Here is an 18990-nt window from a genome sequence, read left to right as displayed (position 1 = left end):
TATTGTGCTCAGAAACATTGATCCTAATGGTGACGCTTGAATCTTTTTGGACATTAACTGATATTTCTATTCTCTAAAACTGGAAATTCTGCTTCTCCAAAATTACTTTTTCATTTCTAACTCATACAGCTTATTTAGAATAGAATAGAATAGAATAGAATAGAATAGAATAGAATAGAATAGAATAGAATAGAATAGAATAGAATGTCTTTGGTGCATATGCTCTCAGTGTACATAAGAAAAAATAAAATAGTCATAGGTTACTAATAAGCATCAAATCATACTAGGAAACAAATAAAACAATATAAATTATAAAGATATCAGCAACACTTCTCACTTCTCTCATAAGTGAGAAGAGATAGGTAATAGGAAGGACGAGAAGAATAATAGTAATCCAGTTTTACTAAGTAGTTTGACAGTGTTGTGGGAATTAGTTGTTTAGCAGAGTGATGGCAGTGTAAAGGATAGATACAAATCAATGTTAATTGATGTTTTTATCCCCAAGTAACTAATAAATTATAAACAAAATTATGTTAACATTATTTTAACTAGTTAAGCTCTAAGCAGAATAATGCCAAATTAATAGATGTCTATTATATGATATATACTTAGGATCACTTCATAAAGTCCTGTTCATTCTTAGGTCTACAGATTTAACAGATAATCATAGCTGGAAGGGACCTTGTAGGTCATCTAACCCCCCACCCAAGTGGGAGACCCTACACCATTTCTGACAAATGGCAGTCCCAATCTCTTCTTGAAAGTCTCCAGTGATGAAGCTCCAACAACTTCCGAGGGCAAGCTGTTCCATTGGTTAATCGTTCTCACTGTCAGAAAGTTTCTCCTTATTTCTAGATTAAATCTCTCCTTGTTCAGTTTCCATCCATTGTTCCTTGTCTGGCCTTTTCTCAATTAGCATAATACTTTTCTGCCAGCTCCTACATGGAATAAAGGCCCTTCAGTGCTGATGTGTGGAAGAACCAACAGTCCACAAACTATTTTGCCATGTGATCTGCCCTTTGCTTTGGCAAGTGCTAATTGAAAAGGTCAAATGCAGGGGTCCTCAAAATTGGCAACTTTAAGACTTGTGGACTTTAATTCCCAGAATTCTCCAGCCAGCTGGCTGGAGAATTCTGGGAATTAAAGTCCACAAGTCTTAAAATTGCCAAGTTTAGAGACCTCTGGTCAAAGGTTTCATATTATATTCTTTATTTTCTTCACAGCTTGGAGAAATATGCCTGTACTTCAAGCCTGAATAATTATGTAGACTTTGTTGTTAATACCCTTAAAAGTAAACAGAAACACACATAAAATTCCAAGTTGGAAGTTTGTTAACTTTCCTTGCTAGGCAGATTAAAGATGGCTTATATGTTCAAATTCAGTAATTTAAAAGAAGACAAACTTCTATTTATGAAAATGTTTTTCAGAACCAGGGAATGAAAGCATTTGGACACCTAATCCAGGCATAATATGAAGGCAGTGAAAATTCTGGATTTAGTTTGGAAGAAGTGCTTCTAAATAGGCTTTAATCTGAATGTATACCTATCATTAAAGCATAATTTTATTCTCCAGGATTACATAGTTTCTGCAGGGAGGCTGTCACTATAACTGCAAGATCCTGCAAGCAATAACAATTGCTTTAAGAAGTCCCTGTGTTGATAGTCTTGCCTATTTCAAAGCACTTCTTCTGTATCAGATCTGGAGCACTTTGGAGCCCTAGTATTTACATTTCTCATCAGTTCTTTCTTTTCTCCACTCTGAAATTTTGCTATTGATGCAACTTATCCCAAAATGTCATTTACAATGGAAATATATTGGAGTGAGATATTTATAAAAGTAAAATCGGAAACCACTTTAGTCTGGTGGTTAAGACACCAGGGACTGTGAATTCTAGTCCTTCTTAGGTTTGAAATCTGTATGGGTGACTTTGGGCCATTCTCTTTTAGATTAGAGTGACAAGCTGGTCATAATTCCTGTCACAATTAGTGGATCAACAACACTCAATTAATCTGAAAAAAAAAAAGCAGACCCTGCATTTGCAAGAAAAAAAGGAACTAAAAAAAAGGAAAATACAGCTCTGGAAGAGTTAAAAAGTGCAATGATATTACTTAGAAAAGAATTTTTGTATTGCAAATTATGAATTAAAACATTAATTCTTTGTGCAATCCTCTTTTGTTTAAATTAGAGCAATTTTATGCTTGGTTTTATGCTTGAGTAGAACACAATCCGTTGGGAACATTCTATTTTTATAATGTCAGAGGTCACTTTTGTGTTAATAACTTTAACAGAATATCTCAAGCTATTCTGAAAGAAAACTCCTCATCCCTTAGCATCATTAAGATGACCCTATGATACAACGTAATCCTGCTTTGCATTTTTATGTGTTTATCCCTTTAATTGATACATAATTAAACAACGCTCTGTTGTTACTGCTTTGATTGTTCTTTTGGTTATGTTTTAAGAAGATGAACAACTAGCAACAGTTTTCCTTATTGCTTTCTGATTTCTGTAGCATTTTTGACCTGTGAGTAATAGTTTTTTTAATGACACAGGAAGCATATTTAATTGACATTACTTGGAACTGCTATTCTAGATTAATTGGATCTTCATAGAAAATTTTAAGATTCTTTTATATTGGGAATGGTGAATTGCCTCTTTAGATTTGGGAGAACATAGACATCGGAGAAAGGATGTGAGCGATACTGACTGGCAGTTCAACTTCTAATCAGCCACATACTCTTCTTCCCACTCTCCCTTTTCTTACCTGCCATGATCAAATAGAAATCTTCTATTACCTGGAAACAGCTCAGTGTTCAGTGATGGGAACATGCTTTGCCCGCATAAAATCCTAATTAAATAGGCTATTAAGATAATGGTGGCAATAAAAATATGTACTTCCAATAGAAGAGAATGTATCTAGCTCCTGGTTGAATTGTGGAGTTCTCGTTGTTTTCTGAGCATGGTTATTGCTTCTAGGCTTTTCATTATCCAACTAGCTAACATCATCCGTCCAAGTGAATGTGGGATTTGCTGCCCATATTTTTTGTATATAATAGCTTGCCCTGTTAGTTTTGACATCCAAAACTCCAAAGATACGTGCATCGTTGCTTGGAAATAACTGCATCTCAAATTAAGTAATACCAATTTTCCATATCTGTGTCTATCTGCATTATATTTAGTAAGGATTATAGAATAATTTATTGCGATAAACTGTAAACTTCAAACTCTTTAATAAAGTACATCAGGAAATGTGTGACTCTTTGGGGACTTTCTTATCTACTTTACTTTCTAGCTCAGAAAGTTGTTATATTGTAGTCATTAAGTGAATATACAGTATACAAATCCCTATTCTCGTTAAGTGAATATATACTCCCAAGTTTTTTCTTTATCTAATGTAAATATTTTAAATAAACATTTAGTCTCCATATGGGACTAGGATGCATTCCTGTAGTTTTGGGGAAAGATATATTCTTCATAGCTTTATTCAAAATAGAAAAATATATTTAAAAAGAAATTATAGTATTTTGCATTGGATGACTTTAAATTGACCATACCAAGAAATATTCTGATCTGCAAAAGAAAGATGAGTGAGATTTCACATATGCTTAATTTTAATGTGCACATCAGCATGAAAAATATTGGCAAATAAGTAAGTTTATATTTCCTTATTCAGAGGTGACCTGCATTTAGGAATTCTATTAAATTCAAGTTCCTGCTCAAGGAATAGCTTGTTATGCTTGTATGCAATTGAGGTTTCCTGGAATAATTTATATGTTTAGATTCTTAGCTGCCTAAAATCTGTGAGAATGGGAACTACAGACTTTGGGGTAACTTTCACTAGGATCAATAACTATAGCAGAAAGGAATTTTTTTCTTTATTCTTATTTTTCTTTTTTCCCCTTTCTATTCTTCATTTTTCCCTTTGTAACTTTTACTTGTTCTATTTTCCTATCTCTTTGTAGTTTGCATTCATTTTTATTATAATAATTATAATCTTTAATAAGATTACTTGAAAAAACCTCTCCTATGTGTGCAGCCACACATCATTCTGTTCCATCCTATCCATTTTCTGTATTATTTTTTCACTCAGTTTATAACAAAAGATATTTACAATAGATGCCACATTTACTGAATGTACAGTAATATTGATCTGCCCTGATTGATTATAGGCCATCAAGCCATTTTCAACTCCTGTTGACGACATGGATAGATTTTCTCTATGGCAATCTATCTCTAACCTGTTATTTCGAGGCTCCCAATAGTATAGCCATCGCCACTGAAATGGAATCTCTCCATCTTTCTGTTGGCCATTCTCTTCCCCTCTTCCATTTTCCCAGCGTTACAATGTTTTTCCAGAGAGCTGGCCTTAGCATAATCTGTCCAAAGTAGGATAATTTGAGCCTGGCCATTTGTGCCTTTAAAGGTTGATTTGTTTGACATCAGTTTGTTTTGTTGGCTGTCCAAGAATTTTCTCCAGCACAAAAGTCTCAAAACATCAACGTTTTTCCTATCCTGCTTCTTAAAGTTCATATTTTGCTTCCATAGAGAACACAGAATAGGCCATATACCATGGCTTGCATGATTCTGATCTTGGTAGATATAGACACATCGTGGTATTTGAATACATTTTTCAAGGCTTTCATGGCTGGTCTATCAAGAGCTGGTCTGCAGTGTATTTCTTGACCACTTGTTGCTTTACCAGTGATAGTAGATCCTAAAATGAAGACGCTAACCACCATTTTGATGTCTTCATTGTCTATTCTAAAGCTGGTGGTTCTGCCCGTTATCATTAGTGTGATTTCCTTTACATTTAACTTTACTCCCTTTTTTCACTGTGCTTTTTTACTTTTAGTACTAGAGCTTGCATTTTCAGCTCTCAGGGTAGAGTTATCAGCAATGTGCCTTGAAGAGTATTCCAAATAAAAAGGAACTGGAATAATTTGTGACCAACTCAATGAGGCAGTAACTGCCATATGGTAGATATCATCAGACATTTTGACATAAAGCTCCCAAACATAAAGATATGCACTTAAATCTTAGCCCCAAATATGAAGACAAATGTTCCAGAGAAATCCATAAAGCATTTCAACATACAGTCAAGATACCCATAAATCTTCCTAATATTTTTAGAGGATCAAAAATAAAATATAACAGTTTGCATATTGTGATCTTCTTTAAGAAGGAAAGAAAATTTTGGAAACAGGATTATTACACACTAGATCTACTTATTTTTTTGTGAACAATGCCAGTAAATAGGGTTTGAAAATTATTTAAATGTCTGAGATCCTATTTAAACCTCATTTCACTATTTTTAAAAAAAATCAATTAATCTGCTATGCATTATAATAATTGATAAAGGGCTAGGGTTATAATCAAAATGTTTATTGTTGTCATAAATTGGTAAAATTATGTTACAACTTTGAAGCCTCAAAATACATGTATGGAATTATAGCTGCTATTTTAATGTGCAGAATAAGAGTCAATAATGATTGATGGCACATAATCAGGCAATCGAACATACCATAATAAAGACAAAGAATGAGCATCTAATCCTGCCTACATTTGGTCATCAGCTTATTGATTAGTCAACTATACAAAAAGTCAGCTCACTTTGAACTATTCTTGGCCTTACTTTATTTGTTTACAATCACAGATCTGTTCACTAGCTGCCTGAGGACTGATTTTTACTAAAACATAACATTAGCCTTCCTAACACCAATCTTGCTATAAAAGCTTTTCCAGTGATCATAATAATAAATAGCTAATTTTCTATGACCTTCCCATTAACGGCATTATACATGTATGCTACCTAATCCTAAGTGTCATACTTTATCAAAATTGTTGGTTAATGAATCCCAAAATGCTTCTGCAGAGTTTTCTAGTCATTATCAAAAAAGTATTAGGATCACAAGGATTAAACTTGGCCTTGCCATTAAAGTAGTATTGCTTCAACTCTGGAAAAATCCTCCATACATGAACTGCTACAGTGTTCCAGAAGTTTTGGGTACTTGGTGTAGGCCTTACAACAGCAGGCCCCCACCTTTTGGGCACCAGAGACCAGTTCTGTGGAGAGAGGTTTTTCCACGGACCAGGGTGGGCATGGTTTCGTATGCTGCCTGCATCCCATGGATGGGGATTCACTTGTTTGCATGGTCCAGTTTCTATTATGCCATGGCCCGGTGCCAGTCCTTGGATCGGGGGTTGGAGACCCCTGCCTTAGAATACACTTAAACATATTTTGCTCAATCTGCCTAATGGAATTTCATTCCTGTTAAAAATTAAATAATTTGTAACCTACTTGAAATGGCTACTGAGGATACCTCAAGTCAGCTAAGGCAAACTAATGTGTATAGAAACTATCTGAAAAAATATACCATTAGTTTAAACTATCTTTTGAGAACTGGTTATCTCTGCAATTGTCGCACCTCCTTAGAATTAGTGTTCATATTTTTAACATAATGGCAGCCCATAAGAATGCCATACTTACATGGTTCAGCATAAAATAAAGTTTTACATTGTCTAACTCTAAGGAGAGCAAACAATTGATTTAGCTTTAAATGAAAAACATAAGGGTCGTAATTTACTGATAGGCAAGGATTAAATATCTTAATTTGGGGAAATCCACTGTATGATAAAGTATTTGAAACCAAGTGTTGATATTTGCAGATAAGCTGTCCATTATTCTTAAGTGCCATACCTACAGTTTTATTTTGTAAAGATGAAAATGTAGAAATGTGTAGAGAAGACACATTTAAAAATGTGAATTTGGAGTAGTTTGAAACCCAGGAATTTTAGATAACTCTTTTTAGGAGGTATGTGTGCAAGTATTTAGACCAGCATATGTTCACAAAAGATGCTGTGTCTGCAGAAATGAACAGGGCATAGCATCAAAGCAACTTCTATTCAAAATTTATGAAAGCAAAGAACTAAAGAACAGTCTTGTATACAAAGAATTGTTCTTCTGTTCTTGGTATTACTAATTAAATGGGTAATCCTGATCAAGAGAAAAAACAGCCTAATGACTAATAGATGATAGAAACGTTTAGGTGCATTATGAAATTACTGTGATGAACTACTGCCAACACATATTAAAAGGTCTATCTAGAAGCTAAGGAACCATACTAAGGTGCAAAAAATATATTTATGTGTGTTTGTGCACACATCTTTATTCTTTTAAAAATCATTTACTAATTTTGATTCTCCATTTATGCTGTTAGAGCCTTTTTGTGAAAAACAATACAACTGGAAATGCAACATTTTTGAAAAATGCAAATTTACCAATCGGATTAACTGATTAAATTATAGCCAAATTATATAATAAAACCTACAGCGGTCTAACTGCAATAATCCCTGACTGCAATGATACAGTGTTTAAAGATAAAACATTTCTTTGTTTACAAACTATTAGAATCAAAGTGGTGGACTTAGGGTTCAATCAAAAATAGAAGAGGACATCCTTTATGGGGTATTTAATATTTATTGGGATGATCTCTTCTTTTCTTATCCCACCACTTATTTACAAACAAATCCTTAAAATCTCATCATTTGAGATCTGGTGTCAATCCTGTTTTGTTTTGTTTTAATTTATACATCCCTTAATATGTCTTAAACATAGTCTGTCTATACAGGTAGACTGTAGAGGAATGAATGGCAAACACTGGGGGAAAAGTTAAAAGAAGGATCAGCTTAGAATCTATATAGCCATAAGTAGACTAAGTCAAAGCACCTTGAATTCCATTGACCCTTACCTAACTCCTACCAGGTACTAACCATTAGGCATGAGTAGTAATAAATCCATTTAATTGGACCTTCATGCATAGACTTTATCTTTCACACCCAACATAGACAGTCTTAAAATTAACGTTTGGGCCAGTTGTTCAAAAATATCTTTCAATCCTTCATTCTGCATTAGTACTTTAAGTCATGTTTAAGTGTTCTGCTCCTTTAAATGTAATATTTAGTTCCTTCTGGTTCCCCCTAGTGTCCACGTTCAAAGTCTCATCCTATGTTGTTTTTTTTTTTAAGAGAATTCAAAACAAAAGCATTTTTTTGTGGGAAGGATTCTAATTCTAAAATCTTACTTTAAAATTATTTTGCTAGGTTTGAAGGAAACCTTCCCAATGCTGTAGAAGTCAAACCAAAGGTTTCCAATAGCTGAAAAGCAGTTAAAAAACCACTTCCAAAAATGATTATAAGGGCAATAATAACCATTTCCAAAAGTGAGTTAAAAAGAAAGTATATTTGTCCAGTGTTCTTTCAAAGATCCTGACTGTGCTTTGAGTAAGGTGACTGTTCCCAGGTCTCCCAGAACTCTAAACCCATATCAGACTGTTATCTTGCGACCTTTTGTGAGAAGCAACTATATGGAGCATTTGTGGGTTATTCCAGGTCCTTGCCTTGTTTGAAGAAGACATATGAAGGGTAGGTCTTAACTGGGTCTTCATTTTATTGAAGTCATCAATTTTTGATGGAGCTATGTTCAGTTCACCATTTCTTCCTGGAAGTTTCATCTTGGGGAAAATATCCTGTAGTAAACTGATTTTAAAATCACTTTAGCCTATGAGTAATGCTAAACAATAAACCAAAGGGGAAAACCATGTGCTAGAGCGGAATATGAGAAATAATGCAAACCTCCAGTTATTTTCTAATTGATTAGATAAATTGAGCCTTGGAACTTAAACAGAACTCCAGATTCATCCATTTGTATATTTGTATTTATACATATGCCTGTATCTATTAATTATATGATTTGTGCATCTGTTGTGCCTTTGAAACAATCACTATAGGTATGTTAATGTTTCTTGTCTTTTTTTGCCTTTCCAGAATCGAATGGAGGAAAGCAAAGCACTATTTAGGACAATTATCACATATCCCTGGTTCCAGAATTCTTCAGTCATTCTATTCTTAAATAAGAAAGACCTTTTAGAGGAGAAAATAATGTATTCACATCTAGTTGACTATTTCCCGGAGTATGATGGTAGGTTTGTGGGGTTTTTTCGTAAGACATTATGTGCAAATAGAATACAACAATAAGACAACATTATACAGTTGATAGGTGAGAACAAGCTTCTGTAGTTCTGTAATATTGTGGCCACCATTCCCAAACTTCTAATTAAATGGTGCATTATTAACTAAATGTTCAGATTGTCGGTTGTTATTTGTTAACCAGAAAAACAGCCCTTGGACATACCATGGATTGTGTCTTCAGTTCATCTGAATAAGATTTGAAGTGGAGGAAATTCTATCCATATGACTGGAGCATGTTTTGTTTATTAAATTATCTGGTTGTGCATATGTACATAATTGGAGTGTCATTCTTCCTAATCTCATGGGATTAACAGAATAGGATAAACCCAATTTGCATGTAATGCAGGGAGACTTGCATGTCTTATTAAAAGGATGTGGTTTGTTAAATTGATAATTCTACTTTCTATGCCTTGTCCCCCTACTTATTGGGAAGTGGAGAGAGATACAGTAAACCTACTGAAAAATGTTCCAATAATTGAAGCAAAGAGAAGAGTTATTTTTCCCCTCCACCCTTGAAAGCTGACGTGTTTCTTTCCCAAGGGCTACATTGCCTGGTGTACTCATCCATCTCCCAGTGATAAGTCACTCTAATCTTGTTTTAAAATGAGGCCCCTATCTTCTTTCTCAATCATTTCTCCGCCTATACTTTTTCTATTTGTTTAAAGTATAGTAGTACATTAACTCTCATTGTAATGTACTGTGAAATTCTTGTCTTTGGCTTGTTTTTAACCATCTTTAGTTTAAAAGGTTAAATGTCAATTCTCCAAGTTACCATGATTGTTGATTAAGATGTTGGGATGTATCCTTTTCCAGTCCACAAGTTGTCTTCCACCCTTCAATATTCAGTCCTCATTTCTTGCTTAGATATAGCCACAGTGTGATAATAGCCATTTACAGGTAAGTCCTTGAACACACTGAGGCCAAAAATTCTGTGCTAAGCAAGACAGTTAAGTGAGATTTGCCTCATTTTATAACCATTCCTGCCACAATTGTTAAGTGAATCATTGCAGTTGTTAAGTGAGTCTGGCTTCCCCATTGACTTTGCTTGTCAGAATGTTGCAAAAGGTCATCACATGAACCCCCCCTTCCCGGGGTCAATGCAACTCTCTTAAATACATGTCCCAAAACCAATAGTTGTGAGTCAAGGGCTATCTGTACTTTCCTAAAGATAAAATTCAATCTACTTCTTTTCCGGTGTAACAGGACCTCAGCGAGATGCACAGGCAGCAAGAGAATTTATCTTGAAGATGTTTGTTGACCTGAATCCTGAGAGTGAAAAAATCATCTACTCCCATTTCACGTGTGCCACAGACACAGAGAACATCCGCTTCGTCTTTGCTGCTGTCAAGGACACTATCTTACAGTTAAACCTAAAGGAGTACAACTTGGTCTAACTGTGCCTCTTAGATCTCTATCCACCCACTTTGGGGCAATTGAAGATATTCAAGAGGGACTGTATTATTTGTGAAAATGATCTGCGTAATACTAATTTATTGCTGGCCTGGACTCTGTTAATATTTGCAGAGTTTGTAGTTAAATATTACAATTTTATTTAAACTTTACAGAGGAAAAGAAACAAAAGATGCTGAACTACATTCACAGCTCATTTCCTCTTTTTTTAAGTCAAAATTTTGTGACTTAATGTGTTCTAAATTCTCAGTTGTGCACTCACAAAATGATAGGGGTTTGGGTTGATTTTTTTTTGTTGTTGTGTGACTGAAGCAAAATCAAGTTGGGCTCTCCCTCCTCTTGTCTCTGCCTGTGTCTGTCTTGATTTATTTTTTTTCAGGTACAATACCTATCCCCACAAATTTGATTTTCAGGTGTCCTTCTTAGATTGGTGGGGGGAGAAAACCTGTCACTAGAATTGAAGCCATCAGAAAAGCTACTTTCATGAGGGATCAGATCTGTTGATGTTCTGATTTTATTTAATTTTTGGCAGATGTAAAGTATTCCTACCTTTCCATATCAACTTTACACTGAAGGAATGTTGTTCATTGGGAATATTAATAGCAGTGTTATAGATTTTTATCCATAACAGTACCATAGAAAAATCAACAAACTACTTAGAAACATAGCAACAAATTACCGAGAAAGGACATTTTTGAAGCAGATTAGCTGTTTAATCTGAACTTGCATTTACTCTCTTCCAAAACCAATTTTTCAGGGGGAAACCTCCCCCCTCTTTTTTTTTTTTTTTTCTTCTTAATCACAGATGCTAAATATATACCATGGAGATATTATACCCTGGAACTTCTGCTTTGACTAATTTTTAAATCAAGCTATCTAGTTTTCTCATCCCAATTTCAGATTTTAAAAAAATTGTGCAGAAACTATTGGCCAGATTTGGCTCTTTTCTTCTTATAAACACAGTGACTACAAAATATAAGATGATGATCTAAGATGCCAAATTAACTGATTGGGAATCTCTTCCAGACAACTGCCAAATATTAAAACAACGAGATTTTAGCTTTTTTGTTTCCTCTTTGTACTAAAAAGCATTCCATTTCTCAATGCCAAGCTTCCCCCATAACATTATGATTAGAAAAAATGGTGCTACATACATATGCATATGGCCTAATGAAAAAACAGGTTTAACACTGTATCTAAAGTGCTATAAGATTGGACACTGTTCTTATTTTCCTTCTTTACTAAGACACTTTTAATGGAAAAAAACAAAATAGCTAAAAGAGAGGGCGGGGGGAGAATGAATGTACATATAAAGTTGTATTTGTGTGTGAAATTACAAAATGGAAGGTTAAACCTATATATAATTGTTTGAGAACAAGTCCAGTGGATTCAGAAGAATGGTTTCTGAGTAAATATATCAGTTTTAATATAAGAATGGGAGGGAAAAACTAGGCCTGTTTTGATAGACATTCTTACTCTGCCTCTCTCCTCTTCTCTCTCTTGCTCTTTATTTTGGGCTGAAATAAGATTTTTAAAGTTTTGTGTAAAACAACTCTGTAAATAAAAATTGTCAGTTTGGAAAATTGTAAACGGGGTAGAAAAGTCAGATACGAAATTCAACTAATTTTTCTAAAAGGTAATATTTGCAGTTCTAGGTTTAAAATAAATTATCTGCATTATACTTTGGGGCAACAGAGGAGACAGTGAATGCGATAAATTATGACTAAACCTCAAGTGTAGGAGCAATCTGCCAAGCTTTAGTGTTACTGGCACAAGGGCCAGATTCCCAGTATAACATTTTTAAAATAATGCTTCATGGATGATCTACAACATATTACTAATAAGATTTCATTGATCCTTAATTCTTTCTATTAGAATTGATGAAAACTTGGATTGCTTTTGCTCCCTAATCATGAAATCTTGTAATTTTAAAATAGTAGGCCTAGTGCAATTATGAATGCTATAGTCATTGTGAGATATGTGTACATATATGTATATGTATCTCACAGCATCCATACTGGCTTTGTAATCATTTTGGGCAGATTAAATGTGCTGTATTGATATGTATCTATGTAACTGTAATGTATGTCTTACAGATAATTCACAATTTAAATAATGTTATTTTATTTACTTTTTTAACAGAGAAGAATGTACATTTTGTCAGTTTATTTCTGACTAGGATTTTTTTTTAATTTTTATCTACAAACAGTTGTTATAGTTCAGAGTGGTACTAGCATCATGCAGTATAGAATAATTTGCACTGCGGAATGGACACTCACATGCACATGCAAACACCCAGAGGAATTTAAGCTCTCTCTTGTCAGATTACATTGTTCTTTGGCAAATGAAAAGAAAGGTTTGCGTCTCCAGTCTTTTCATGGTAAAAATGGGGTTTTTTGTTTGTTTATTTTTTTACCACAGTGAAGGTTCTCTGTGGCCACTTAATATTGAAGGCATTGATCAGCTATCAAAAGCCATTGAGCTGGCAACTCTGCAATTAGTTAAGCTTGTCTGCTTTCATAAGGCGATGGGAGCATATGTTGAAGCTATTGACAAGAAAGGATAATAGGAACAAGGTGCAAGAATATGATCATGAAAAATTGCTCTGGGTTGGAAGCTTTTTTAAATATAGGGTGCACATTTCAACATGTATTCCATTTGAGAATTTTTTTTATTTGTATTTCCAACACCCAATGGGAATTTTAAACATACAATTGCTTCATGCTACCAGAGAGTTCATAGAAATTCATTTTTGCAACAACTACCATCTGTTACCCCAAAAAACCAATGGCTCAGCTGTCGCTTCCTTGCTTAAGTCATATTTCAAATTTCAGTTCAAACTAACATTTGAAAAAAAATATGTAAATTTTCTTTAAATGTGACAATGTTGCAGCTGATACCTTTATAAATATTTTTTGTTGGAATGTCAAAATTAACTAAAATTGGCACTGTAGGAGAAAAAAGACACATAAATATTTTCTTATGGGATTAGGGATTCTTTTTCCTGATGTTGATGCGATATGAAGGATATCATACAAAGGAATTATTATTTATTGCACCTTCTTGTTTCCATTGAGCTTTTAAGAATGAAACTTTATATATATAATTAGCAATTTTACAGGATTCTTGTAATAGTTAGGAAGACTGCTGATGGACCTGAATCTCTGTGTAGCATTTGAAATGGCAAACACTTCACTCAGTTTACAAAGCTTTCCTCCCTGTTCTGAATGGAGACAAGGAAGAAGTGATGGCAAGCAGATAACAAAATGACCAGAAAGTAGCTAGTAGCCTTGACTCATCTTTTTCATCACAATTGACCTTGTAAAAGTGACTTCGTATCTGATGCTCAGGATCTCAAAGCCAGTTCACCAGATCTTCAATGACGATGGCACGTGAAAGTAGTGTATACTTTGAAAAGAATTCAGAAAAAGTGCTTTGAGCCTCTTGTAAGATGGAGTCCAAAAGCTGCCATTTTTCAGGCTTCTTTGTGGGCCTGCAAAAAAAAAAAAAAATCATGACGGTCGGAAGAAATCCATGCATTAAAGTTAATGAGACACTTAAAGCAGGTGAAATTTTTCTTCAACTTCACTTGAGCATGAAGGAGCAGAAAGGTGCTTGGCTTGTGATCGTGTGAGGTTAGAAAAGGCCAGAGCCCAGGCCTGTGAAATGTTTTTGTCTTGAATGGAAGTGGTAACAGTCCCATACCTGGTGTATGACAACATTTCTTCTCTTTAAAAGGGAATAAACAAACCTTTTCACTTTAAGTGGAATTTTTTTCTACTTTTTTTAAAAAATGGGTTGAAGGAAGGAAAGGACAAGAGGTTAAATATGCTGTGGGATGTGGAATTGTTCTTTATTATGGATCATTGGAAGAATTTTGGAAGCGTCAGAAGAGGGAAGAATCAAAAACTATAAAGAAACAACCTCAACGGAGACCATCATCTTGATCTCCTATAGACTTCTGTATTTTTCGGTATAATTTCCATAATAAAGAATTTAAACATGACATATGATTTCCTTAGCTATAGTATAGGTAAATTACATTTTTTTGGTGGGAATTTGAAGGAAAACTTTGACTGCCAAGATAACTTTGAATTGTCATCACTACGTTGCTTTATGCCAGAGATCAAAATGCAACACAGATTTTTAAAGTGGTAGTCCTCATCCCATATAGGATTGATTATCTGAAGATTAGGGTGAGGATAGTTACGGGTTTGGTTTTTGTATATGCCTTAACAGATTTTGAGCCCAGATAATAGTGCCTCCTCAGTTATCCAAAGTAAACTTAAGAAAATTTGTAACTTTGCCAAAACAATGTAACACTGCAAATTAGTTTCTTGGAAAGCTGTGTCTTAATTATGATTAGGATCCCAGTCTGACTGAAATTTGTTCTCAGTCTATTTTATATTTAATGGAAGTTGTGCAACAGTATTTCCCATTCATTTCTATGGGGCTTGTCTAAGAAAGCTGATGGATCATATCCATACATAGAAATGATTTTGCCAGAGGAGATATTTATGGCTTCTCTTTTTCTAAACCTTGAAATCTGCTATCCTCACTCCAGACATACAGTCCAGATATACAAAAGATGAATAAATGGACACGAAGCGTTTCGTTTTTTATTCAAAAGCATTTTCATTGTGAATATTATCTGAACCAGTTTCATTTTAATTGTACCATGGCAGGATTTTTGTTTTTCTGATTTCCAGGTTTTAAAGGGAACAGACTTTTTATGTGATGTATCAGTCAAGAATGACTGCATGATTTCCCCCCCCCCCCCAAAAAAAATGATAGGGGGAAATGTCTGCATATTAAAGAGACAGCTCAGCTTTCACAGCTTTTGGTTGTGAGTGTCAAATTTCTTTTGACGTACAGGTTGACTTCTCCCGTTTGTTTTGGAGTTATCGCAAAACACAGATTAAATGATTAAAAGAGTTTTAATAAGTGTTAAAACATACAACAAAAATAAAGTGTACACCAGGTATAAAGATGTGCTCCTCTTCTTGAAACTATTGTATTTCAAACCAAGATCTTTACTGAGGAAGGATGCTTTCATGCCTGCAGCCACAGTACCTTCATTTCAAAAGTGGTGAGCACAGCCAGATCCACATTCAGGGATGTCTTCAGGTGGGGTCAAAAAAATTAAGATTACGCCACAACCATATGATTGCATCCCACTGCTTTTTTATGTGGAAAAGCTGTGACTGCTATGATTACATTTTTACCTTTTCCTAAGACCCTATTTTAGTGGAATTGCAATTGTATAATTAAGATGGCTTTGGAGTTCCCTCATATTGTTGACCTTAAATTCTGGCACATATTGCAGATGGCTGATTCCTATTATTTAGGCAGATTCCTGGCTTTTGTAAATAGCTTTTTAGCCCACATACCTCATATACATACATTATAGTTGATATTAAATGTATATTTTTGTTCTATAGCCTTATTCTAATTTGAACATTCAGTTGCACATCTTAGCACCTAATCTGGAGTTTTGTGTTTGCTCTCTGGGCCTTTTAGGTGAATGAGACATTATTCACTTAAAGATACAGTGTTAATAAATATATCTGCTTTGATCTCTATTGAATTGAATTGTCCAGGAATAATTCACAATAACTCGTTTACACATTGCAAGGCATGCTTCATCAGCAGTACATTTCCATTTTATTCTAGTATATGGGAATTCATTTTAACTGTGATTAAATGGCATTTAAAACATTGATAATCCCAGTAATTCTTATTATACCTATATTCTTGCAAATGGGTCACTTTTCTTGTATTTCCTTCAAAGTAAACCTTGAATGCAATTACTATAATTTTGTAGACAATACTCATGTTTGAACAGGTTCTCTGGAAATGAAATGGGAGCTAGTAAGTTTAAATAGAAAGATTAAAACAAGATTTTAAAAGTGCCAGGTAGCAGAAGGATTCAGCCATGTGTCCTTCCTTCAACATACTTGTAAAATTCAATTTGTTAGTGACTTCTTTATAACAATATCTTGAAAGCTAGCCTTATAGGACCTACATGTTGACCAGATGGAACTCTTGTAATTTTAACACAGCAGTATTTTATTACTTACGCTTGTTCTTAATATCCTTCAAATGCATGTATCATCTATGATTTGAGACTGAATCTTTTTTGGCAACAGCTAATGTATAATAATACCCAAATGACTGCACTAGTTAAAATTACAGCATTTTGGCCATACTTTTGTACTCCAGCATCTTTCTTCCTCTACATTTGCATCTCTTAAAGTACTTTTGGCTCATTGTTATCTTTAAATGCTCTTTTATAATTATAGGAATAAATACTTTTATTCCCATTATTGTTTCAAAGTGCAGTACTGTATCCTAACCAGGCATGCTGATCTGTAAAAAGCTACATATCCTGACTATATTTGAAAAGGGTAATACGTTCTCCCAGTCCCCCATCTTGGATGGTATATCTTTAATATAGATGTGCTAGTTTATTATCAAGATATATTGCTACACCTTCATATACATGCATATAAAACAAGAATTCAATAGTAAGTCCATACTATGGTATGTAGTATCACTTTATATTAACCAAAAAAACTTAAGGACCATGCATAGCTCCCTACTAAATAATATATTTATAACTATATAAAACTTGATGGATTTTCCTTAATAGACTTACAACATGAAATTCTACTACACACCTTTTAGCTTTTGATTTTGAAATTACAACTACTTTAAATGAATGGTATCTTCCTAATCCAATTTAAAATAATGTTCAGAAGGCAGAACCACCTTAAATATAAAACAGGAATCATATTGTTCATTATAGTTAATAGCGAGCAGTCTAAGACTGAGTCCTACTCAATCTCTAGAACACTAAAAAAAATTGCTTTGTGAGAATTGTGTTGAGTGTAAGTGTAAGTTAAATAGAATGGGGATTTCTAAATTCATGAGAAAAGCTAACTTGATAACTTTACAGATGATCAATCTGTAAAAAGATAAAGATAAAATTTTTCCTGTCACTCATGTGTGACTCTGGGGCATGGTACTCATCTCCATTTCTTGGCCAAGGGAGCCAGCATTGCATGAAGACAATTCATGTGGCCAGCATGGCTATGTTTCAAAGGTGCACGGAATGCTGTTACCTTCCCACCAAAGTGGTACCCATTTACTTATATTTTACATGCTTTTGAACTGTTAGGTGGGCAGGAGCTGAGGCAAATAATTGGAGCTCATCCCGTTGCATGGAGCTCAGGTCTCAAATCCAGGCTGTCAGCTCTCCAGTGCCCCTCTTGATGAATTTGTATTGATGTCTTACTTGAGTTAATATTGCCTACATTTTAAAAAATGGTTTTGTATATCATACTGCCTGGTCCTTAAAATCTAGTAAGTAGAAGAAGGTTATGATTATGTTTGGTCAATGATAACCAGTTAAATTTAGAATGACTGTGTCAGCCAAGGAAAAAGCTATATATTACTCTCTATGATATAATTACTTCTTTGTGTCTGTATAGGATGGTAATAATAGAAGACTAAATATTGCAGTAGGAAATGTAATAATAATTGTAGTAGTTCTTAATGCTTATCCACAAAGTACAAATTGTTACGTATATGAGCACACTATTAATAATTGAAATCAATCAGTTTCCTTAAACCCATCTGTCATATGTTTTACCCAAAGATTATTAATACTCTACTGTATTTATCTCAAGTATCCTAATTTGGAAGGTATTCACTATTAACATGGTAGTTTGATTTTTGACCAAACGAATGTTTGTCTGCTGCCTGCTGTAATAGAGCATCTCCAATATAATATATAGTATAGTATAATATAATATAATATAGTATAATATAATATGATATAATATAATATAATATAATATAATATAATATAATAATATAACATAACAATACAATACAATACAATACAATACAATACAATACAATACTAGTGGCATCTCCAAGATGGTGCCGATGATGACTGCCTTGGTGAAATGCTCTCTAATGGTTTCTTTATTCCTTATTATTATCTGCAATTCACTACGGATTTCATACTCATGAGACCATCTGCTAAGAATTTGGCAATGTTTCCTTAAGGAGCAGCTTTCTGATTCCCCACCCCTACCTGTCTTTGCAAATGTGGAGGAGATTCTAACCAATTCCCCGGTGCTATGGATTACAACAAAGAAAGCAAAGAAGTAACCACACCGGAAGAGGAGACGAGGTAAACAAGCGGGAATTTTAAACAGATTAAGAAATAGGGGGGAAAAAACTCCTCTCCCTTCAATCTTTCTGACTAATTTACACTCACTGGCTAACAAGGTGGATGAAATTTATCTCTTAAATAGATGGAATTCTGATTTTCATAATTCAGCTGTTCTTTGTTTTACTGAAACCTGGCTTAATCCACAAATTTGTGGGGACAACACCATATACATCCCAGGATTTTAGACATTTAGATCAAACAGAATTGAAGAGACCAAGTAAAACAAACAGTGAAGGATTATGTTTATATATCAACAGCTGGTCTCAGGATATAACTATAATATATAAGTTTTGTGATGAAAACTTTAC

At 34.1% G+C, this 18990-nt stretch overlaps 1 protein-coding gene across 1 annotated transcript in view; it reads left to right on the top strand.

The window, feature by feature from the left end:
* Nucleotides 1–10779, top strand: part of LOC113438459 (guanine nucleotide-binding protein G(q) subunit alpha) — a 96537-nt gene extending 85758 nt beyond the window's left edge. The window contains exons 6-7 of the mRNA XM_026703833.2: nucleotides 8824–8977; nucleotides 10231–10779. Coding sequence (XP_026559618.1) covers nucleotides 8824–8977; nucleotides 10231–10421 — 345 coding nt within the window. The 3' untranslated portion in view covers nucleotides 10422–10779. The remainder of the gene's footprint in view (nucleotides 1–8823; nucleotides 8978–10230) is intronic.
* Nucleotides 10780–18990: the final 8211 nt, after the last annotated feature.

Source organism: Pseudonaja textilis, chromosome 2, assembly GCF_049901715.1.
Source record: "Pseudonaja textilis isolate UNSWEBS1 chromosome 2, rPseTex1.2, whole genome shotgun sequence".
Lineage (NCBI taxonomy): Eukaryota > Metazoa > Chordata > Lepidosauria > Squamata > Elapidae > Pseudonaja > Pseudonaja textilis.
This window is presented reverse-complemented; position numbering and strand designations above follow the sequence as displayed.